Source organism: Humulus lupulus, chromosome 2, assembly GCF_963169125.1.
Source record: "Humulus lupulus chromosome 2, drHumLupu1.1, whole genome shotgun sequence".
In the NCBI taxonomy this organism is placed as follows: Eukaryota; Viridiplantae; Streptophyta; class Magnoliopsida; order Rosales; family Cannabaceae; genus Humulus; species Humulus lupulus.
In genome coordinates this window covers 76,168,867-76,194,334 of record NC_084794.1, presented here as the reverse complement: position 1 = coordinate 76,194,334, position 25,468 = coordinate 76,168,867, and the positions used below count along the sequence as shown (strand labels likewise).

At 38.6% G+C, this 25,468-nt stretch overlaps 1 protein-coding gene across 1 annotated transcript; it reads right to left on the bottom strand.

The window, feature by feature from the left end:
- Positions 1-18,817: 18,817 nt before the first annotated feature.
- Positions 18,818-21,785, bottom strand: LOC133818052 (uncharacterized). Its single transcript, XM_062250740.1, has 5 exons — positions 21,602-21,785; positions 20,685-20,913; positions 20,049-20,107; positions 19,653-19,787; positions 18,818-19,027 (listed from the first exon to the last, which is right to left on the bottom strand). The coding sequence occupies exons 2-5, from the start codon at positions 20,872-20,874 to the stop codon at positions 18,995-18,997; spliced, it is 417 nt and encodes a 138-aa protein (XP_062106724.1). The 5' UTR covers positions 20,875-20,913; positions 21,602-21,785; the 3' UTR covers positions 18,818-18,994.
- Positions 21,786-25,468: the final 3,683 nt, after the last annotated feature.

The window sequence follows — 25,468 nt, the reverse complement described above, 5'->3', positions numbered from 1 at the left end:
AGGCCAAGCCCTAATCACACATAACACGTATTGGGTGCAATTTTCTTACCTCAGGTCCAAGTGTAGTGTAAATAAGAATGACCCTCGAGCATGATCCCTGTTTTGAGCCCTTAGCGATAACCTATTCACAACCAATATAGGATTCCATCAATAACGAGCAAATAAAGGCTTTCGCACATAGTCCTAGCTTCTAGGGCCTTGAGTTCCAGCAAACTGGGTTGTGGAATCAATCCCGAGCCCTAAGGAAAAGGTTCCCATTTTAAAAAGCTTCCCAAAGGAAAAAAATGCCCAGGCGGGTCGCGATCTGGCCTTGAGGGTCGCGGCGCGCCCCTCCTATCAGAGAGCCTCCTCACCTTTGGCAAGAGGCGCGGGCCACGATTTGACCTTGAGGGTCGCAGCCCCCCCCCCCCCCCCCAAGATAGAGACCTCCCAAGGCTCTGGGCTCAAGCTGAGTCGCAGCCCCTCAAGAGCTGCGACTTGGCCCCTCGAACCCAGAATTTCCATACTTTTCAGCCGCCAAATCCAATCCAAATTAACCCAAACTCACCCCAAAACCATAGTTCAATTACCACAATAGTTCTAACACCTTCCCAGCAACAAAACCCAATAGAAAAACAACCTTAAAAATCATCAAAACACTAAGCCAATTCTCAAGCTAAAAGGTTCAAAACTCTTCAAAACAGCCAATCAAAACACAAAATTCAATGGCCAAAAACACAATCTAAAGCTTACCTCAACTGAAGATTAAACCCACAAGCTGCAACAGAACTAACTGCCCAAGTTTAGGCTTCAATTCTCCAAGTTTTAACTAGAAAGTTGCTTGATTTTTCAAAGGTTTGATTAGGAAAGTTTCTTGAGAGAAAGAGAGTGAGGGAGAGAGAAAGGGGTCGGCCAGTGGCAGCTTCTAAGTGTTTTGTCTTTAGTTTCCTAAGGTTAAATGATTTAAGTTAATCCCGAGGCTCGGGCTACCAAAAACGCCCCCGAGGGAAAAATGGTCAAATTCCCATGTATTCTCTCCTAGACTTACTAACTCCAAATATATCACCAATTTATTCATTTCCATTACCCAATAACCAAATTAAATGCATAATACCCAAAATACCTTAGACTCGCCCCGAGTCGGGTATTGGGTCCCATTGTGACTTTCCCGCTAACTTGCTCCCTAGGATCACCTCGTGCTAAGTAACTCAAATAAAACCACATGATAATGTGGTCTCTCACATATATCACATAAATATACAATTAAGCCCGCAACTGGCCAAATTATTAGAATTGCCCTTCTAATAAGAAACGGGCCCACATGCATATTTAATATCTTTAAACATGCACAACAAGTCATATAATCACATAATCCACATAATAAAATTAAATATAACAAATAAGCACATAATTCCATATATTGCCATCCTGGCCCCCTAATCAAGGCCCTACGCCTTATTAGGTAACTTTGGGACATTACAACTATCCCCTCCTTACAGAAATTTCGTCCTCGAAATTTTACTTGAACAGTTCAGGATATTGAGTCTGCATATCCGCTTCTAGCTCCCAGGTTGCCTCCTCGACCTTGCTATTCCTCCACAATACCTTAACTAAAGGTATAGTCTAGTTTCTCAAGACCTTGTCCTTCCTGTCTAGAATCTGAACAGGTTGTTCTTCATAAGACAAGTCTGCCTCTAGTTCCAGATCTTCATAACTTAGTACATGAGTTCCATCTGACACATACTTCCTCAACATGGAAATATGGAATCCATTATGCACACTAGACAATGCAGGGGGTAAGGCCAACCTGTAGGCCACCTGCCCGATCCTCTCCAGGATCTTAAACGGTCCCACAAACCTAGGGCTCAACTTTCCCTTCTTCCCAAACCTCTTCACCCCTCTCAGAGGTGAAACCCTAAGGAAGACATAGTCTCCCACTTGGAACTCTATGTTCCTCTACCACATGTCTAAATAGCTTTTCTGTCTACTCTGAGATGTGAGCATCCGAGCTCTAATCTTATCGATAGCCTCAGTGGTCCTCTGAACTGCATTAGGACCTAAATATTTCCTTTCACCCATCTCATCCCAGTGAATGGGAGATCTGCACTTCCTACCATACAACATCTCATACGGTGCCACCCCAATGGTAGACTGGTACCTGATGTTATAGGAAAATTCTATCAAAGGAAAATATTTACTCCAAGACCCTTCAAAGTCCAACACACATGCTCTCAGCATGTCCTCCAATATCTGAATAGTCCTCTCAGATTGACCATTGGTCTGAGGATGATAAGTTGTGTTGAACTTAAGCTGTGTACCCATCACCCTCTACAAACTTCCCAAAAACTTGGGAGTAAAGATAGGGTCCCTATCAGACACGATAGACCTTGAAGTCCCATGAAGGCGAACTATCTCTCTCACATAGAGATATGCATACTGGTGAACCATGTAATTCGTCCTCACAGTTAGAAAATGAGCTAATTTCGTATATCAATCCATGATGATCCAAATAGAATCATGCTGGCCCACTGTCTTGGGCAATCCTACCATGAAATCCATCGTGATGTCCCCCCCACTTCCACTCTGGGATATCCAGAGGCTGTAACAGTCCTGCTGGCCTTTGATGCTTAGCCTTAACCCACTGACAGGTCAGGCACCTTGCCACATACTCAGTCACATCCCTTTTCATCCCAGGCCACCAATATAAAGCTTTCAGATCCTGGTACATCTTCGTGGTGCCTGGATGTAGAGAATAAGGGGTAGTATGAGATTCATCCAGAATCTCCCGTCTAATCCCGTTGTCCATCAAAACGCAAATATGATCCTTGTGTCTCAATAAGCCCATATTTGACACCGTATAGTCCTTAGCTACTCCAGCTAGGACATCCTCTGTAACCTGTCCCAACTGTGGGTCATCTAACTGATTCTGCTTGATTCTCTCTAAGAGAGTAGACTGTAAAGTGATGTTGGCTAACTAGCCCACCACTAACTCAATCCCTCCTCTAGTCATGTCATAAGCAAATTTCCTCGATATTTGCCTGGCACTATATAGCTGTCCCGGACCCTTCCGGCTTAAGGCATCTGCTACCACGTTAACTTTCCCATGGTGATAAAGGATCTCACCGTCATAATCCTTTACCAGCTCTAACCAACGTCTCTGTCTCATGTTCAGATCCTTCTGGGTGAAGAAGTCTTTTAAACTCTTTTGGTCACTGAATAGCTTACATATCTCACCATACAAGTAGTGTCGCCAGACCTTCAGTGCAGAAACTACCGCTGCAAGCTCTAAGTCATGTGTTGGGTATCTCTGCTCATATTCTTTCAACTGATGTGATGCGTAGGCAATCACCTTCCCTTCTTGTATAAGTACACAACCTAGACCCTACCTCAAAGCGTCACAATAAACTACAAACTTATCTTGATCTGTAGGAAGGCTCAAAACTGGAGCGCTGATCAAACTCTTCTTGAGCTTCTGAAAGCTGTCTTCGCACTTGTCTATCCAAACAAACTTCTGATTATTGCGGGTTAACTTTGTCAGTGATGACGCAACCTTGGAGAACCCTTCCACAAAGCGTCTATAATACCCTGTCAATCCCAAGAAACTCATAATATCTGATGCGTTCTTCAGTCATGGTCAATCTCTGACCACTTAAATCTTCGTTGGATCCACCTTAATTCCATTCTTACTAACTATGTGACCCAAGAAAGTCACCTGTGGCAACCAAAACTTGCATTTCTTGAACTTCACATACAACCTGTGTTTTCTCAACCTCTATAGTACCAATCTGAGGTGTTGCTCATGCTATGTCTATTTCTGAGAGTATATCAATATATCGTCAATAAAGATGATCACAAACTAGTCAAGGTAGTCTTTGAACACCCTGTTCATTAAATCCATAAATGATACCGAGGCATTAGTCAACTCAAATGACATCACCAAAAACTCATAATGCCCGTACCTAGTGCGAAAGGCTATCTTCGGTATATCCTCCTCTCTAATCCTCAGCTGGTGATAACCAGATCGAAGATCTATCTTAGAGAATATTGTTCTACCCTGCAACTGGTCAAACATATCATCAACCCTTGGCAAAGGATATCTGTTCTTGATAGTCAACTTGTTCAGTTGTCTGTAATCAATACACATCTTCAGAGAACCATCCTTTTTCTTCACAAAGAGGACCGGTGCGCCCCATGGCGAGAAACTGGGCCTAATAAAACCCAAGTCCAGTAACTCCTGTTGTTGAACCTTTAGTTCCTTTAGCTCAGTTGGAGCCATCTTGTAAGATGCCATAGACACTGGCTCTGTCCCTGGCGCCAATTCAATTACAAACTCAATCTCCCTGTGTGGAGGTAACCATGGAAAATCCTCTGGAAACGCGTCCAGAATCTCACAGACTAATCGAGTCTATTCTGGTCCCACTAGCACGACCTGAGTGGTATCCACCACACTAGCTAAGAACCCTATGCATCCCCCCTACAATAGCTCCATAGCTCTAAGTACTGATATCATAGGTATATGGGGTCCATGCTTAGTGCCAACAAAAATAAAGGGGTCCTCATCCTCTAGCTCAGAAGTTATCATCTTGTTCTTGCATTCTATCATGGCCTTATACTTTTCTAACCAATCCATACCCAGAATTATGCAAAATCGGTCATCTCCAGCTTCACCAAGTCAACTGATAACTCCATGCCATCAACTGTAACTGGGAGTGATCTAATCCATCTCCTGGAAACTACTAACTCCCTAGTAGGCAACATCATACCCAATCCCACAGGATAAAAGTCACATGGTCTACACAACCCATCTATAATCCTACTAGCAAAAAAAGAGTGTGTAGAACCCAAATCAATAAGAATAGTATAGAAGGTTCCAGCACTAGAAATCTGACCTGTAACTACCGAGGGACTAGCCTCGACCTCTACCTAGGTCAAGGTGAACACCCGAGCTGGCGTCTAGTTATCCACCCACTTCGGCTCCTCCTTCTTGGCTCTTGGGCAGTCTTTCTTCAAGTGCCCCATACTGCCACAAACAAAATAGGCCTTCGCCCGACACTCCCTGTGACAGTCAAAATCCCGTGATCCGTAAGGGGAAAGATCGGGTAAAGTTGTGCAATCCCACACCGCCTGGGGAAGGTCAAGTGTGATTATTCTAAGACTGGTAGGTATGGGACTACACAGTTGAAGAGCGATTAAATGGATTGATGGGTACTACCTATATCAACAAGATGCATCTTCTTTTCGGTAGCCTGTCACTTGAGAACTCCAAAGTTAAGCGTGCTTGACCTGGAGTAATCTCAAGATGGGTGACCTCCTGGGAAGTTTTCCCAGGAAGCGTGCGAGTGAGGACAAAGTACGCTGGAAAGACTCATGTTGGTTTGTAGGGCCAGTCGTCATTTCAGGAAGCAGCCATAGTGACGTGGGGTGCTACAAATGGTATCAGAGCTTTGACCCAGCCGGAAGTGTGGCCGACAGGGACATCAGACTCCTAAGGGAGGGTGATTGTGATAGTCAAAATCCTGTGATCCGTAAGGGGAAAGACCGGGTAAAGCTGTGCAATCCCACACTGCCTGGGGAAGGTCAAGTGTGATGATTCTAAGACTGTGCAGGTATGGGACTACACAGTTGAAGAGGGCTTAAATGGATTGATGGGTACTACTTATATCAACAAGATGCATCTTCTTTTCGATAGCCCGTCACTTGTGAACTCCAAAGTTAAGTGTGCTTGACCTGGAGTAATCTCAAGATGGGTGACCTCCTAGGAAGTTTTCCCAGGAAGAGTGCGAGTGAGGACAAAGTACGCTGGAAAGACTCTTGTTGGTTTGTAGGGCCAGTCGTCATTTCAGGAAGCAGCCATAATGACGTGGGGCGTTACACTCCCCAATATGGCACCTTCTGCACCGAGCACACTCTGTGAATGCCCTCCATGTCTTACCGCCACTCTGGCAGCCCATCTGTATGCCCCATGGCCTCCTATCTAGCCCTGAAGCTGAAACTGTGTCCGGAGTCTTCCTCTTCTTATCACTGGGGCCTCCACCTCTACCAAAACCTAGAAATGGAGGTCCCGGCCTCCTAAAATCCCTTCTGGATGCATTGTCACACCAGATCTTGTTCTCCGCGCTCTCAGATGTAAGCGCCTTCTCCACAGCTTGTGCATAGGTAGTCACGACTGGCATAGTAGTAATATGAACGTCCCGGGCTATCATAGGCTATAGCCCTTGAAGAAATCTCTCTCTTTTGGTCCCATTAGTGGGCACCAGATCCCTGACAAACTTTGCGAACTTGTCGAAATTCAGGGCATATACAGTCACTGTCATGTTACCCTGAAGTAACCTGCTAAACTCCTTAGCCTTCGCAACTTTAACTACATCATTGTAGTACTTCTCACTGAACAGAGTTCTGAATTCTTCCCATTCCATGGTGGTAACTGCTCTGGTCTGAGATACCACCTCCCACCATATTTGGGCATCCTCCCGAAACATATAAGTGGTGCAGGCCACTCTCTCATTACCACCTACCCTCATAAAATCCAGGATAATGGTTATCATAGTCATCCACTGATCAACCTTCAGTGGACCTGAGCCACCCTCAAAGACTGGAGGGTGTTGCTTCCTGAACCTCTCATATAGGGGTTCCCACCTATCTCCCCCTGCCTGGAGCTGCACTGCTGCTGGTACATCTGGTTGTATCAATGCCGGTACCATGGGCTATAGGTTCCCAGCAAGAACCTGTTGCTTTCTCAAGAGGCGTATCTCCTCTTCCTGCCTCTCTAATCTGGCTTGCATGTCAGCAAGCACTTATTGCCAGTTTTCTAAAGCTGGCGGTGGGGCCTGGCCCTAGTCATTTCCTTCACTAGCCTGTAGCTCTTAGCCAGCAAGTCTCTCCTACCTTCGAGGGTTCATACTGTTACTTAATTCACCCTACAGAGATCAAATAGACCGTTAGGTAATTAATAACTATACCTCTTGCCACTTGACGGTCCAAGATCAACAGATAACAAGAAAATGCAATGCTAATAAGCATGCCATCACGCAATATATTCATTCATGGTGCTAATAAGCACTTCCTAATAGCTAGTAAGCATATTCTTCAAATCCTTGCCAGTACTAACAGAGCTAACAAGCATTTCCTGGCCTAGATACAGATAATAACACTCATAAGCGGTTCCCTTGCATTCAAAAGCAGATGCTAATAAGAATGTTCTTTATCATTCATACAGTAGTCAAGGGCCAGGCCCTATCAGATTATCTCATGCTTCCTAAACAGGCATGCAGATAAGGCATTCATATCATGTTTAAGCATTTAAACCTATAAACACATAATAGTTACCGAACCCTAAGTCGAGCTTGTCTTTAGTAGCGAGTGTACATGTCCGGTCAGTCTTCAGGACCTTGTCCTTCATGTCTAGTATATGGACTGGATGTTCTTCATAGGAAAGATCTGCTTGCAGCTCTAGATCTTTGTAACTCAATACATGAGTCACATATGATACATACTTCCAAAGCGTCGAAATATGAAACACATTGTGTACAACCGACAATGCTGGAGCTGGTACCTCTGGTTGTATCAATGACGGTACCGTGGGCTGTAGGTTCCCAGCTAGAACCTGTTGCTTTCTCAAGAGGTGTATCTCTTCTTCCTGCCTCTCTAATCTGGCTTGCATGTCAGCAAACACTTGTTGCCAGTTTTCTAAAGCTGGCGGTGGGGCCTGGCCCTAGTCATTTCCTTCACTGGCTTGTAACTCTTAGCCAACAAGTCTTTCTTACCTTTGAGGATTCATATTGTTACTCAATTCACCCTACAGAGATCAAATCAGCCATTAGGTAATTAATAACTATACCTCTTGCCACCTGACGGTCCAAGATCAACAGATAACAAGCAAGTGCAATGCTAATAAGCATGCCATCACGCAATATATTCATTCATGGTGCTAATAAGTACTTCCTGATAAGCATATTCTTCCAATCCCTGTCAGTACTAACAGAGCTAACAATAATTTCCTTGCCTACATACAGATAATAACGCTCATAAGCGGTTCCCTTGCATTCACAACCAGTAACGATGCTAATAAGAATGTTCTTTATCATACATGCAGTAGTCAAGGGCTAGGCCCTATCAGATTATCTCATGCTTCCTAAATAGGCACGCAGATAAGGCATTCATATCATGTTTAAGCATTTAAACATATAAACGCATAATAGTTATCGAACCCTACGTCGAGCTTGTCTTTAGTGGCGAGTGTACATGCCCGGTCAGTCTTCAGGACCTTGTCCTTCATGTCTAGTTTATGGATTGGCTGTTCTTCATAGGAAAGATCTGCTTGCAACTCTAGATCTTTGTAACTCAATACACGAGTCACATATGATACATACTTCTGAAGCGTCGAATTATGAAACACATTGTGTACAACTGACAATGCTGGAGGTAAGGCCAATCTATGGGCCACCTGACCAATCCTCTCTAGGATTTCAAACGGTCCTACAAATCTAGGGCTCAACTTGCCCTTTTTTCCAAATCTCTTCACCCCTTTCCATGGTGAAACTCTCTGGAAGACATAGCCTCACACTTGGAACTCCACGTTCATGTGCTTCAAATCAGCATAACTTTTCTGTCTACTTTGAGACGCGAGCATCTAAGCTCTGATCTTCTCAATAGCCTCATTGGTCCTCTGACTTGCCTCAGGACCCACGTATTTCCTTTCTCCTGTCTCATCCCAGTGAATGGGTGATCTACATTTCCTACCATACAACATCTCATAAGGAGCCACTCCAATGGTCCACTGGTAGATGTTATTGTAGGAAAACTCTATTTGTTGCAAATACTTACTCTAGGACCCTTCAAAGTCCAACACACATGCTTGCAGCGTGTCCCCTAATATATGTATCGTCCTCTAAGATTGTCCATTTGTCTGAGAATGATAGGCAGTACTAAACTTCAGTTGTGCACCCATAGCCTTCTGCAAACTTGGAAGTAAATGTGGGGTCCCGATCTGATACATTCGACCATGGATCCCCATGAAGGCACAATATCTCTCTTATATAGAGATCTGCATACTGGTCAACTATATAAGTTATCCTCACCGGTAAGAAGTGAGCTGATTTGGTGTATCGATCCACGATAACCCACACCGAATCATGTTGACCCACGGTCCTAGGTAACCTAACCACAAAATCCATTGTGATATCCTCCTATTTCCACTATGGGATATCTAGAGGTTGTAATAATCCTGCTGGTCTCTGATGCTCAGCCTTGACTTGCTAACATGTCAAGCACTTAGCCACATATTCTTTCACATCTCTCTTCATCCTAGGCCACCAATATAGAAATCTCAAATCTTGATACATCTTTGTGGTACATAGATGCAAAGAGTAAGGGGTAGTATGCAATTCATCCATAATCTCCCGTCTGATAATAGTATCCATTGGAACACAGATTTGACCCTTGTATATTAGTAAGCCCATCTCTAACACTGTATAATCCCTAGCCACTCTAGCTAGGACATCCCGTCTAATCCTCGTAAGTTGTGGATGACTCAACCGACCTTCCTTTATCCTCTCAAAAAAAGTAGACTGCAGTGTGATGTTGGCTATCTGGACCACCACTAACTCTATTCCAACACTTGTCATATCCACTGTCAACTCCTTTGATATCTGTCTCGCACTATATAGTTGTCCTGAACCTTTCTGGCTTAAGGCATCTGCCACCATGTTGGATTTTCCTAGGTGATATAGGATTTCAAAGTCATAACCCTTCACCAGCTCTAACCAACGCCTCTGTCTCATGTTCAAGTATTTCTGCATGAAGAAATACTTCATGCTCTTGTGGTCAGTCTATATCTCACAATTTCCCCCATAAAGGTAATTCCTCCATACCTTTAATTCAAAGACCATCGTTGCTAATTGCAGATCATAAGTGGGGTACCTCTGCTCATATTCCTTCAATTGACGTGATGCATAGGCAATCACCTTCCCTGCCTGCATAAGAACGTAGCCCAAACCCTGTCTTGAGGCATCATAGTACACCACAAACTTCTACTGATCTGTTGGAAGACTCAATACTGGAGTTGTAATCAATCGTCGCTTCAACTCCTAGAAGCTGATCTCACACCTATCTGACCACACAAACTTCTGGATTTTGCGTGTTAGTTCCGTCAGTGGGGTAGCAATCCTTGAGAACCCTTCCACAAAACTCCTATAATAACCTGCCAATCAAAGGAAACTCCTGATCTCTGAGGCATTCCTTGGCCTTAGCCAATCTCTGACTGCCTCAATCTTACTTGGGTCCACCTTAATCCAAAACTCATACTTCTTGAACTTCACATACAATCTGTGTTCTCTCATTCTATGTAATACCAGCTAGAGATGTTGCTCGTGCTCTTCCTCTGACTGAGAATAAACTAGAATATCATCAATGAAGACGATCACAAACTTATCCAGATAGTCTTTGAGCACCCTGTTCATCAAATCCATGAAATCTGCTGGGGTATTAGTCAAACCAAACGACATAACCAGAAACTCTTAATGCCTGTATCTGGTAGAAAAGCAGTCTTCAGTATATCTCCCTCCTTGATCCTCAGCTGGTGATAACCAAATCGAAGAACTATCTTTGAAAATGTTGTATTACCCTGCAACTGATCAAATAAGTCATCTATCCTTGGCCGAGGATACTTATTCTTAATGGTTAACTTGTTTATTTCCTTGTAGTCAATGCACATCCTCAGAGAACCGTCTTTCTTCTTTACAAATAGGACTGACGCACCCCATGCAGAGAAATTGGGTATAATAAAACCCAAGTCTAACAACTCTTGTTACTGTACCTTCAGTTCCTTCAACTCTGCTGAGGCCATTCAGTACGGTGCCCTAGACACTAGCTCTGTTCTTGGTGCTAATTCAATAACAAACTCTATCTCTCTGCGTGGTGGAAACCCTGGTAAATCCTCTGGAAACACATCCAGGAACTCACAGACTAATCTAGTCTCTTCTGGTTCCTCTGGCATGACCTGAAGTGGTATCTACCACACTGTCTAAGAATCCTATGCAACCACCTTGCAATAGGTCTCTATCCCTCAATGCTAATATCATAGGTACACGGGGTCCATGCATAGTGCCAAAAAATACAAAGGGATCCTTAACCTTAGGTTCAAAGGTTGGCATCTTCTTCTTACAGTCTATAGTTACCCCATATTTCACCAACTAGTCCATACCCAAAATCATGTCAAAGTCATCCATTACTAGCTCAATCAAATTAATTGATAACTCTCTGCCATCCACTGTCACTGGAAATGATCTCCCGAGTGGGCAATAGAGTTCCAAACCCCACAGTATAATAATCACATGGTCTAAACAGTCTATCGATGATCCTACTAGAAACAAAAGAGTGTGTAGCACCAGAATCAATCACAAAAGTATAAGTGGTTCCAACACTAGAAAGCTGAATTGTCACCACTGAGGGGCTAGCCTCAACCTCTGCATGCGTCAATGCGAACACTCGAGCTGGAGTCGAGTTGTCCGCCTTTCTTGGTTCTTCCTTCCTTTCTCTTGGGCAATCTTTCTTCAGATGTCCCACTATCCCGCACTGAAAGCAGGCCTTTGCTCAACACTCCCCCATATGGTGCCTCATACATTTGGCGCACTCTGGGTAAGTCCTCCAGTCTTCATTGCCACCATGGCAGCCTATCTGTATACCCCATGGTCTCCTGTCGGGGCCTGAAGCTGAAAATGTATATGGAGCCTTCCTTTTCTAGTCACTAAGGCCTCTGCCCCTACCCAAACCCATAAATGGGGGTCCCATTCTCCTAATGTCTCTCCTGGTAGCGTTCTCAGTCCATATTCTGTTCTTTGCGCCCTCTGCAGTAAGGGCTTTATTCACCACCTACGCATAAGTTGTCACTCCAAGCATGGTGGTAATGCGAACATCCCGGGCCATCATAGGTTTTAGCCTCTGAAGGAATCTTTCCTTCCTTCTCCCATTAGTGGGTACCAAGTTTGCAACAAACTTGGCTAGTTTGTCAAAACTCAGTGCATACTCTGTCACTGACATGTTTCCCTATAGTAGCTTACTGAATTCCTCTGCCTTTGCAACCCTAACTGCATCATTATAGTACTTTTCATTGAATACCGTTCTAAACTCCTCCCAATCCATGGTATTCATGTTCATAGTTTGGGATATCACTTCCCACCAAATTTGGGCATCCTTCCAAAACATGTATGTGACACAGGCCATTCTCACATTACCAACTACCCTCATAAAATCCAGGATAGCGATAACCATACTCATCCACTGTTCGGCCTTGGCCGGATCAACACTACCCTAAAAAGCTAGACGGTGCTGCTCTCTGAACCTAGCATAGAGACATTCCCATTTGTTCCCAGCCTCTTACGGCTGTACTACTGTTGGCACCAACACAGGTGGCACCTCTGGCTGAATGTTCCCTGCAGGAACTTGTTGCTATCTCAGGAGGTGGATCTCTTCTTCCTGCCTCTGTAATCTGGCTTGCATATTAGCAAACACTTGTTGCCAGTTCTCAGGAGCTGGCAGAGTGTTCTGACCCTGATTATCTTTCTCGGTCTATATTACTTGGCCGACTTACAGTTCTAACTGCCCTGGAAGCATACTTCCAAGCTTATAACTTGCTGCAATAGTCAATTTATCTAGTTAGGTAGTAATAACTATACCTCTTACCGCCCTATGGTCCAAGACCGAACAAACAAGCATTCACATTCAACAATCATGTTGATAAGCATGTCAGTTCATACTCACACTCAAACATGGTGCTAATAAGCAATTCCTGACATTTATAATCAAATAACGATGCTAATAAGCATTTTTTGACATTTATAATCAACTAGCGACTCTAATAAGCATTTCTTAAACATTTAACATTGCTAATAAGCATTTCCTTTGCATTCACAAGCAATATCAGTGCTAATAAGCATGTCCTTATCAATCATTCAACAGTCAAGGGCCAGGCCCTATCAGAATATCTCATGCTCTCTAATAAAGTTGGCATATAAGGCATTTATATCCTATTTAAGCAGTTAAGCACATAACCACATAAATAGTTACCAAACATTGAGTCGAGCTTGTCTTTAGTGGCCAGTGTACATGCCCAACCAGTCTCCAGGAACCCTTAACATTGGCACACTTTGATACCAAGTTATAACGCCCTAGATAGCCAAGACTGTTACACTATGTGTTTTGAATAGTGTTAGACTTTCTAAACGAGTCTCTTGGCCATAAACGTGTAACTAACCGTGATTAACAGTTTAGGGTTAAAATTTTTTGTCAAAGGAATAACCATTTCATTAAAATGTTTACGTTCATACATTGGATTCCAAAATAGCGTTTAAAAGGATAATTACACTTCAAAAGTTACATCCAGCCGACCTAAGCGACAAAATAGGGTTTGACCTTAGTTCCTCTAAAAAACCATGACCGTGGTGGTCGAGTAGCCGCATATGTACAAATCACCATCGAAGCTCTCCAACTCATGGCTGGTCCATCTTCCCTTTCCCCTTGCTTGCACCACAAAGAACCCGTGAGCCAAGGCTCATCAAGGAAACTTAAACATGCTCATAAGCAGTTAATAACATATTACTTAATCATAATAAGCATGCTTAGCAGTAATAACCATACTAATACATGCATTCTATTAAGATAAGTGACTACAGTGTCACATCGGGGGTCGTTGCCCTAAATACGTCACCATAGAGTCACCCCAGGTTCGTCGCCCTCAAATAAATGACTAATAAGTCATACCGGGACTCATTGCCCTAGGATATGAGACTATAGAGTCACCCCAGGGCCCATTACCCTATCCTCTATATAACCTGCCTTAGAGCTGGCCCAACGTACCTGGCGCTTTAATTTTCCAATGACCATAGGGTCGGTCAAGCATATAATACGCTCTCAATTAGGACAAATCATTTCGACCAGCGCTCAGTGTGATATTGCCACCTTTGACTTATAAGTCAATGCTTTCGACTAGCACTCAGCGCGCTATTGCAGTCCATGACTTATAAGTCAACGCTTTTCAATCAGATAATGCAAACAAGCATACATCATTTAACAATTATCCATATACAGAGTATTCACGCATGCTTAATCAAGCAATCACAAGCATAATCATAATCATGCTCATTCACAGGGGCCCGAGCCCTAATTAAATCTTTATTTAATAATCGAGCCAAGCCCAAATCACATATATCACGTTTTGGGTGCAGTTTTCTTACCTCTGGCCCAAGCACAACCTAATTAACAACGACCCCCAAGCACGATCCCATCCCGAGCCTTAGTGGTACCTTAGTTACAACCATAATAAATGATATCCATCAATATCGAGCAAATAAAGACTTCCGGACTAAGTCCTAGTCTCCGGGACCTCAAATTCTACTAAACCGGGTAGTAGAATCCTTCCCGAGCACTTAGGTTTAAGTTCCCACCACCCAAAACCTAACTTGGCCAAAGTTTCCTATTTGAACCAAGACGCCCCTCACAAGCGTTGCGGCTCTCCTCAAGTCAGAGAGTCCAGCCCTATTTTTTCCTAGACACGGGCCGCAGCGCGACTCAACAAGCGCTACGGCGGGATGGTAGTTTAGAGAACCACTCTGGCTTCTGGGTTCATGAGGGCCAGGGCGTGGCCCTGCAAACCCAGTTTTTCAAACTTTTTCTCCAAGCCTATTCCTCCAAAACTCACTCCAAAATGGTACCAAACCGATAATTAAGTCCCAAGACATCATCATTACATCATAGGCAGCAAAACCCAACTCAAAATCGAATCAAACACTCACCAAAATCATAAAGTTCAATCAAATCTTAAGAAACTTAAAAAGACAAAACTTAGAAACTTGAAAGTTCAAATTACTTCTGATAATTTTTTTTCTAGCTAAATCTTCAAGCTATAAAGCTTCTAATCTTCCCTAGAACCGCTATGATTCTACCCTCGCTTGAATCCGAGCTCTAAAACTAGAGTTTCCTTTGTATACGCCAACTGGCTTAGAAGAAAATGGGAGAGAGAATGAGAGAGAGAGAGAGAGAAAGGTTTGCGTTTTCTGAGTTAATGAACTCGACCTTATCCTTGTTAGGAAAATATGTATTTTGCCTCAATGGAAATAATAATAAATTACAACTCTATGCAATATATTAAAAATAAATAATGATTGATTAAAAAGAGTTACAACTCTATAACTAAAAATTACAAATAAACAAAGAAAATGAAGAAGAAGAGAATAGTAAAATACAACTCTAAGCAAAAGGTTACAAATAAAGTAAGGTGTTTGAAACAAAAGAAAAGAAAAGATTACAACTCTTGAACAAGAAATACAAGTAAATAGAGAAGAACAATATAAAGATGAAAAACAGTAGAACAAAAGAAAGGAACAAGAAACAAAAGATAAACAACTCTCACTCACACTACCAAAGTGAAGAGTGTTGGGGATCACCAACTTGAACAAGGTTTGAAACCTTTGTCCAAAAGCTTATTTCCCCCTAACTCAAGCACTAAGGGATCTCTCACAGATTATAGGAAATGCTTTCTAGAATTATCAAGCCTCAAGGTGTTTCTAGCCAAATACTCTAATGGATAGAAATGTTGTGTCTTACAAGTGAGCTATAGGCTCCTATTTATAGAGTTTATAGACACCCTTTGAATTTCAAATTCCACCAACCCCCATGGCTGTTACCAATGTTTGATTGGATTAATATGGAATTAAAAATGAGATTTGGGAGTTATTTGGGTTTTTTGAGCCGTTCAACAAACATTGAAAAACTGAAAAAATGGTTAGTTTTTAGCCTGTGGCCACGGCCAGAGACATTAGTGGCCGCGACCACTAGCCTTTGTCCCACAGGCCACGACCACCGACCATTTTCAGCACTAAAAAATGTGTTGTTTTTCCAAACGATTCAAAACCCTCCCAAATGATTTTGTAACTCCCAAAACACATTATTGGGGTTAAAATCTTATCTCTAACAGCCATATAACATATGGCTCTATGAAATTCATCTCAATATTGTGTAACAACAAATTTACACAACAAAGGGTAATATTTGGATATATCTCATATATATAAATATTGTAACTCTCTATTATATGTTACAATGTGTGACACTCTTTGTCACATTTATTTAATCTACATTATAATATTAGATTATATTATAAAATATTATAACATTCCCCCACTAGATTAAATAGTTTTCTATTGTAACACTTATTTAATTAATCATTATATTTTAAAATATAACATATCCTCCACTTGATTAAATAAGAACTCTCTCTTATAGGAGTCATTGTATTAGTGCATAAAACAAAGTGTTTTTCAACTTGAACTTTACTATAATGTAATAATCACAAAATTTGTCGAAAATTTGGTTGCACTAGGAATTGAACCATCTTTTCATGATAACAAATCGGTGATAACACACACAACTTTGCGATGTTCACTTGAGACCTCTATGTCTCGCTGTGCACCATTAATGGGCATGTGCACTTTCCATTCATGGACGTTCTTGAGAATACTCCCAATTCTCATGAGAGGCAGCACCACCCCTAGGTCCATATAGGTAGAATTCTTACAGTATTTTGTTACCAAAAATACATTTCTTTACAAGACTGAATTCTATTAAAAAACCTTTCGGTTTTAACCCTTCACTTGGTAACACACAAGTACTCAATATCTCATATGGGACTTGTTTTGAGTACAACTAATATTCACTTGATTGACTTATTATTACCTATTGAACCTAACACTAGTTGAATAACTAGTGTTAAGATAGGTTACCATCAATCGTGAATCTCTTTAGGGAGTTTAAGTCCCATCCCTCGAGATGATGCAGACACTAAATCCCTCGTTAGTGGCTTAGTGAAAGGATCAGCCAGATTTTTACTTGTTCTCACATAGGATATTGAGATGACTCCTCTTTGAATCAATTCTCTTACATATCCATGTCTTAGACTAATGTGTCTAGACTTCCCATTATACACTCCGCTGTATGCTCTAGCAAATGTCGCTTGGCTATCACAATGTATCGATATAGTAGATACATTATCTTTGAATAGGGGAATCTCTATCAACAGATCCAATAACCATTCGACCTCTTTGCCGGTAGCAGCTAGAGCTATGAACTCTGCTTCCATAGTGAAATGAGATATACAGGTTTGTTTCTTGGAACCCCAAGAAATTGCACCTCCACCAAGTGTAAATACCCAACTAGTTGTGGACAAGTTGTCCCCAAGATTGGATATCCAACTTGCATCTGTATATCCTTCTAATATCGAAGGAAATTTGGAGTAGTGAAGGCTTAGTCTTTTAGTTTTCTTGAGGTAACCTAGGACTCTTCCACTTGCCTTCCAATGATCCACACTTGGATTACTTGTAAACCTACTAAGTTTACTTACCGCAAATTCCATATCAGGTCTAGTACACTGGGCATCGTACATTAGACTCCCTATAGCACTAGCGTACTCCAATTGAGCCACCACTCTTTCTCCATTCTTCTCTAGTTTTACACTATGATCGAATGGATTATTGGCATCTTTAACATTGAGATGGTTAAATTTGTTCAATACTTTCTCAACATAGTGGGCTTGCCCTAACGCAAAACCCCCACTATGTTTCTTTACTTTGATACCGAGTATGGTATCAACTTCTCCAAGATCTTTCATCTTGAAGGTTGATGATAGAAACCTGTTCGTTTCTTCTATCCCTTTCATGATATTACTTAGAATAAGCATGTCATCCACATATAAGCAAACAATGATCACATATCCCTTACAAGTTTTTGAATACAAACATTTGTCTCCATTGTTATGTCTAAACCCATTAGACATGATGGCTTGATCAAATTTCTCATGCCATTGCTTAGGAGCTTGTTTCAATCCATATAAGGATTTTACAAGTCTATATACTTTATGTTCATATTTTGGTAGGACAAACCCTTCGGTTTGTTCCATATAGACCTCCTCATTAAGGTCACCATTAAGGAATGTCGTTTTGAAATCCATTTGATGAACATACAAGTTGTGTATAGAAGCTAAAGCGAACAAAATTCTTATAGAAGTTGTTCTTGCAACAGGCACATAGGTATCGAAATAATCGATACCCTCTTTTTGCGTAAACCTTTTAGCTACTAATCTAGCTTTAAAGGTTTGGATAGTGCCGTCAGTGTGATATTTTCTCCTAAATACCCACTTACACCCAATTGGCTTAGACCCCAGTGGGAGGTCTACCAATTCCCATGCATATTTAATTCACCTAAACATGTATTTCTAATCACATAATCATCAAATTCATATATTAACATAATAAACCGCTTATTGCCCTCCAGGCACGCTAATCAAGGCCATAAGCCTTATTAGCAAATTTAGGACGCTACATGCATATAATCACAAAATACATAATTAAATCAATTATTCACTACTACAAAAATGAGCTTTCCGACAGTTTTTATCTGTCGCTATTGAGCAATGATGACAGTCGATTAACTATCGTATTTGCCTATGCCGGTGTAGGGGTAGCTACGCAGACAGTTAATAGGTGTCGCCGTTGCTGACTACGCCGACAGTTGATACGTGTCATCGTTGCTGGCAACGTCGACAATTGATACGTGTCGCCGTTGCTGGCAACACCGACAATTAATACGTGTCGCCGTTGCTGGCAACGCCGCCAGTTAATACGTGTCACCGTTGCTGGCAACGCCGACAGTTAATAGATGTTGCCGTAATATTAAATTTATATATATAAATAATAATTTTTTGATAGATATTTTTTAAAACTTTTAATTTTTTTTTAACAATTGAAGTTTGATATAAATTTAAATAAAAAAAATTACTCACATAATTAATTATTATTACCATAACTTGTAAAAAAATATATATTTATCATAATAAAAATTCTTATGCATACAACATTTATTCATACAAATGAAATGTAAATAATACATCAAATCCCCATAAAACTAAATAATTCTCAATAAAATTTAGTGCACGATGCCGAATTGGAAGTTGAAGATCGCCAACGGCCTTCTAAGTCTCTTCAAGAAGTTCTACAGGAGATAACTTGTAGCATATATATGAAATATTTATTAAATCATATTTATACAGAATATAAAATGATAGCAGCATAAAGAAACCAAGGGATATAGAAAAAATAATTTTAAGTTTTACAATTTGAATTTAGCTATCAAATGAAATGATACTGCCTTTAATCAAAAGTGTTTTTTTTTGGTTAACAGAGAGAGAGACCATCCAATTATAATAATTTCCATCCACCATAGGAAGGACTTAGTTGCCCAATTGAGCATAGTAGGTCATTTCATATAAATTTTGTCTGTAAAAAATTAACCCTCTCAGAAAAATTAAACCAACTCACTTGGGTTGGCTTTATTCCTTATTAGGGAAAAAAACCCTCACAAAAGGTAGTCCTACAGACAGATTCATGTAGACTAATATAAACTTATGTATATGGGACAATTTTAATTAACAAATATTTTTTACAATGTTATATCCGGTTGATCTAATAGCTCAAATAAAAACACATGTTAAATATAAATAAAAAGTTGTTCCTTATATGATTTCTAACATATGTTTTAATTTCAGATTTCACAGTGAAAAAAATATGTGTTATTGAACTTATCACTTGTACTAATTCATATTTTAATCACTGAGTGATAAAGAAACTCACCTGAGTCAAATTGTTGACTTGGATGTTGAACCTTTTAGTTATTTCAGCAATATTCTTCTTAGGCACCACTTTTCTTAAAAAAAACAGATGAGAAAATTCAATGCAAGTGCTCCTCGTTGTCCACAATAGTGATTGCTGAATTTTGCTTGTCCACAAACCAGAAAGAAGATATATTTCACAAAACGTGGCAAATAATTTATATATTACTATGAACCAAAAAGTGAGCCTAATCTAACAGGAAGAGCAAGATCTCATATGATAGTATAACATAAAAAATCATTATTTTGCATTAGATCTTACATATATCCAGTATTTTTCCAAAAGAAATTTTGCATTAGATCTTAGATCTTACATAATCAAAAGAAAATGCTATCTGAAATTTATTTTCTCAAGTACCTTTGTCTTTTTAGCCGCTCTCTGGCTCTCTTTGCAAGAGGAATATAAAATTTCAGGATCTAAGAGAACAACAACAGAAGATCGAGATGCATGTGAAAACATATCTAAAATCTAAAGGCATATTGAAATAAATAAATACAAAAAATCAATACAAATAATATTAAACCACATGAAGACATGGGCTTGAAAATTATCCAGAATTATACTCTCTGTTTTACTATTCATAACCAGACTAATTTATATTATGGTACAACTGACAAAAATAATATCTTAACACAACACATTCTACATAAATAAAAAGCAGAACAAAAGATCAGGACTCGTACAAAAAGAAAATGTTCTAGGCTAGAAGTTGGCAAATAAAACTAGCAAGTAGCTAAGCACCAATTGACAATACATTAGGCGAGTTTTTAAAACAGAGACTCAAATGTTCATAAGAAAGACCATCAACAATATTTAATGTTAAGAAAGATTTTGACAAGCTAAGCTGATAAAACCTTCAAAATAAATTCAAAAGCCTTAGTAATATTTCGAATTGAGTAAGCTCATCGAATAAAAAACAATCACATTTCCAGCCATAAAGAGGAAAGTCGTCAATTATATTTCTATATGCAATGAATTGATTCTACCGCATACCTTTGCAATGGAATAGTTTTCCCGAAGGAAGAGAATCAAATTCCACACCAAGGGGAGGGCCATCCTTTCGAAAGATCGTATTGAGAATGTAGTCTAGGGTAAACAAATCCTGGGATATTATGTTCTTAGCAACATATGCATTTTGGTGTTTGGAAGATGAAGAACGTGATCTAGCAGCATGTTTCTCCATTGAAGCGGAATCCGAAGATACCACTGCAGCTTCCGGTATCTGCAACCCCCAATGAAAAAAAATTAAAAATAAAAAAACTTCATTTCCTCATATAATTGCACTAAAACTTCAGTATCCAGAAGTGTGGAAAAAGAAAGCTAAAATGGTTTTTTTTTTCCTTTCTTTTCCATTCGTTTGAAAACAAAGAGTATAATAAACAAATGAATTATCACCACCTACAGATGATGAAATTTCAATCAAGTGCAAATAATTCAATTTATATTCCGAATTAAGCCCCAACCCACTTATAGCAACGAATACAAAGAAAGCCACAAAAACTTTGCAGAGAACAGAAGAAGAGCGAAAGAAATGAAAAAGAGAAATAGAAAAAACATCAAGAGCAAAAAGAATAAAAACGGAGAGCTTAAAATTGTTAAGACCGTAAATTATAAATGACGAGCAAAAAGAAAAAAAAAGGAAAATGATTTTTTTGGTTGATCTGCAGCCAAAAAAAGGAGCACGAATTGATCGTCACGCATACGGGGCAGGACGTATACATAATCACGAAGGCTGACACTTGTCCTTAGCAGCTAAAGCTGCTGCTCTATACCATGATGCTGCAGCCACAGATGGTCGAACCAAATGACCCAGCTTCCCAAGAATAAAAACGCATAGCTGAGGAAGAAGAAGAAGAAGTAAACAGTGCAAAAAATAAAATAATGACAAGACCTGAAAGAGGGAAATATACCTTATATGTTAGCTGAGAGAGGTTTTCGATTTGGTTTCTGAGTTTGGGGTTTCCGATTCGGTATCGTTCTATGCGGTTTGGGGCTTCAATCTTTGCATTTTGGGTTTGAGTCTGAAATGCATTTGGGGTTTGAGGTTTGGGAATGAAATTTGTTTGTATGGAGGGAAATGAAAATTTTGGAAGGATTTTTTATTGGTTTCGCGCGAAATAAATTATTTGAATAATCTTTTATATTTTTTTATAATATATTATTAAATTGGTGGATCACAATTTAATAATCCACTATTAGATAAAAAATAATTTTAATTACTCTTACAAGAAAAAAATTATACTAGATTTTTATTTAAAAAAATAATACACCATAATAAGTATTATTAATAAAATTTTATTTAAAAAAACTTCTTTTATTAAATATATAATAACTAATTGAATTAATATTAAAAAAATTAGACAATTAATGAAAAGTTATTTTTTTAACTAATAACTACTCTATGTTGCAAATTAATAATTAACACTTTTTTATGAATATATTTGTATAATATAAAATTTTTAAATTATTTTCAATATTTAACCAATAAATAGAACAACTCATTTTCAATATTACACTAATTTTATAAATATGATAAAGAATAATGTAGTTACATTAAATTTAAGTATATTATTATTTATATCATAGCTAATTTAAATTTTAATATAAAAATTATTAATTATAAATATAGAAATTAATAATATGAAAAATTTAGAAACAAAAAAATCTAGTTTTAAAAGTTTTTAATAAATACATAATTTTTATAAATATATATTTATATAATTTAGTTTTTTTTTTAAATTAAAATTTTCATTTAACAAAAGTAAAACTTTTTAAATTCAATCTACTCTCCATTTCTAAATTTTAATGTCACTTATTAATCATTCCAATAAATAATACATAATTTGAGACATAAATCGATCTATTATCTCATTATATAATTAAATTTAAATTTTAATATAAAAATTATTATAAATACAAAAGTTAATAATATGAAAAATTTAGAAACAAAAAAAATAGTTTTAAAAGTTTTTAATAAATATATATAATTTTCATAAATATATATTTAAAAATTTTTAGTTTATTTTCAAAATTAAATTATTTATTAATTATATTTTTAGATTTTTTTATTTGAATTTCGACGATATTTTATAACTGTTGGTATTTGACTTTTATTAATTGTCGGCGTTGAGGTCAATAAAGACAATTTTTAACTGTCGGCATTGGTCTTGAATTAACTGTCGGCGTTGGGGTCAATAGCGACACATTTTAACTGTCGGCATTGGTCTCGAATTAACTGTCGGCGTTGGGGTCAATAACGACATTTTAACTGTCGGCATTGGTCTTGAATTAACTGTCGGCGTTGGAGTCAATAACGACACATTTTAACTGTCGGCATTGGTCTTGAATTAACTGTCGTCGTTGGGGTCAATAGCGACAGTCAAAAGCAACGGTGACAGTTATTAGCTGTCGGCGTTGGTCTCTATGTCTACAGTTTTTAACTGTCGGCGTAGAGTCCCGCTAAGCAATTACGACAGTCAACAGAGTTGATTGTCGTGGTTGGGTGTCGGGAAAGCACAGTTTTGTAGTAATGATTGCCCTCCTTGCCCCCTAATCATGACATTAAGCCTTATTAGGGAAATCGGGACGTTACATGAAAAGTATGAGCTATAATGTTATGAAAAGTATGAACTATTAAAAGCTATTATGTTATGAAAAGTATAAGCTATTATGTTATGAGATGAAAGAGCTATTATGTTATGAAATGAGCTGTTTGTATATATGCATGTATGTTGTATGAAAAGTAGTTGGTTGTTAGCATGTTGAATACGACACAACAAATGTGTTACTAATGATATGACGTAACTCATAGGGTGGATGCGCCGAGGTTATTCGATGACCAAATTTCTTGTTTACCTCATAAAAGAGGATTTATTGGGTTATGCTTTACCAATTGCCTCCTAGAACTTGCTTGCTTTATTTGTTATGTTGATATTATTCAATTAAAGTGTATGGTTATGTTATGATTATGATATGATACGATATGGATGTGGATTGTTTTATGTTTCTTGGTAAATTGTTGTATGTTATTTGTACTTCCTTACTGAGATTTTAGCTCACCCCCTTACTTTCCTCTTTTCAGGTAGACAATAGAGTTTCTTCTTAGCACGCACTGATGTGGGGAGTTTCAACGTCTAAGCATGTATGTTGCGGGGTGTCCATGAGCAATAAAACGATCTAGATAAACACCAAGAATTTTCATGTTATGGTTTATATTTTTATTACGCTACAGTGAGACTTTAAATTTTATTTTAAAGATTGCATAAAGACACTATATTTTTTATTTTAAACTATTGGGCCTAAATTGCATATTTTTAAATGGCCCCCACTAAATTTTTTCTCAAAAATAGTATATTTCTAATAAATATGAATTGAGTGGCGTTTTTACAAAGTAAATGGATTAGGGCATTCTTACAGTTTTTCTATTCCTAACACATCACCTTTTTTTCCAAGGACATGGATTTACTGAGAAAAAGAAGAAGTTTCAAAATTGAGTCAAATAATGCAGTCTTTGTTATTGTTGGAACTCAAGAAGGATCACATCAATGAGTATGATTTATCAAATTCCTAAATAGTTGTGGATATTTTTATTATTACTTAGAATGCGTACTAAAATTAGTGGTATTAGTCACCCAGACTTGTGCTATTTGCATAACTTTTTAATGCTTCCCTTCGCTTAATATGCATTTAAGGGAAAAAAGAGAGACAATTTCTTTTAACCAAGAGATGATTACATAATACTGAAACTTAAATTATCCTACAATGGTTTTCTAAATAATAAAAGTCTCTACATTCATTTTTATCGAATTAGATATAATCTAAACAATAGAATTCGGTTTTGGTAGTTGGAATTGTGGTAGTTTCCATTAAGATAGTGTCAATTAGTAGAAGAGAAAAAAATATCCATTTTTTGTAAAATATTTTTTCGCCAATCACCCCAAGGACGGGGTTAATGACTAGTGGGCTTTTTTTTTTTTACGACAAATAACAAATTAGTTGTAATAAGTTCAACATGTAGTGAAATCTTGATGTGATTTATGTGGACAGCTGCCATATGGAAATAAATTGTAAATTCAACCATTGAAGAGCATTTTGTAAAATTTTAAGGCATATGGGGATAGAATAGAATATAGTATCCTTAAAAAAATAATATTTTGAGTGTATGTATGTAACCAGAGACATACCTCAGCTTTAGTTGCTTAAGTCTCAAAAGAATATCCAATGATTGAAAACACATCCAGACTTTAACAAAAATGAATACGCATAAGTACCAGATTAAGAAAAAATTGTCTATTAAAGAGTCCACTACTAGAAGGATAATGGATAATCTGACACCTCCCAAGAGTCAACATGGAACATTTTGGTGAGATACCAAAATCTCATATTAATGAAGTGATGCTATTGCCAACATTGGCCTTAAAGTTCTCTTGAAAGTTGGTTGTGTGGGCAGTATGTGACTGCAAATCTGTACAAAACATCGATGGATATGATTCAAATTATCGAATTAAAAGTTAGATGTACGTCATGCATTTTTTTTTTATTTATGCTTCATATTTGACAGGTGACAATAAGCTTCTTGCTTGAAAAATTAGAGAATAAATATGGAGATACAATTGGAGTTGTTGACCTTGGAGGTGGATCAGTTCAAATGACTTATGCAATCTCTGAAGCAGTCGCTGCCAAGGCATCAAAACCAACAAAGGGAGAGGATACATATGTGAATGAAATGTATCTTAAAGGAGGATGATACTACCTCTATGTTCACGTGTTAGTGTTTT

What these genes read in the sequence shown, in the direction of transcription:
- LOC133818052 (XM_062250740.1), bottom strand. Translation starts at nt 20,874, where the DNA reads ATGGAGAAACATGCTGCTAGATCACGTTCTTCATCTTCCAAACACCAA. An exon ending in GAGCGGCTAAAAAGACAAAG is followed by an intron (nt 19,788 to 20,048) that starts GTACTTGAGAAA and finishes AGCAAAATTCAG; the next exon opens with CAATCACTATTGTGGACAAC. An exon ending in AAGTCAACAATTTGACTCAG is followed by an intron (nt 19,028 to 19,652) that starts GTGAGTTTCTTT and finishes ATATGCTACAAG; the next exon opens with TTATCTCCTGTAGAACTTCT.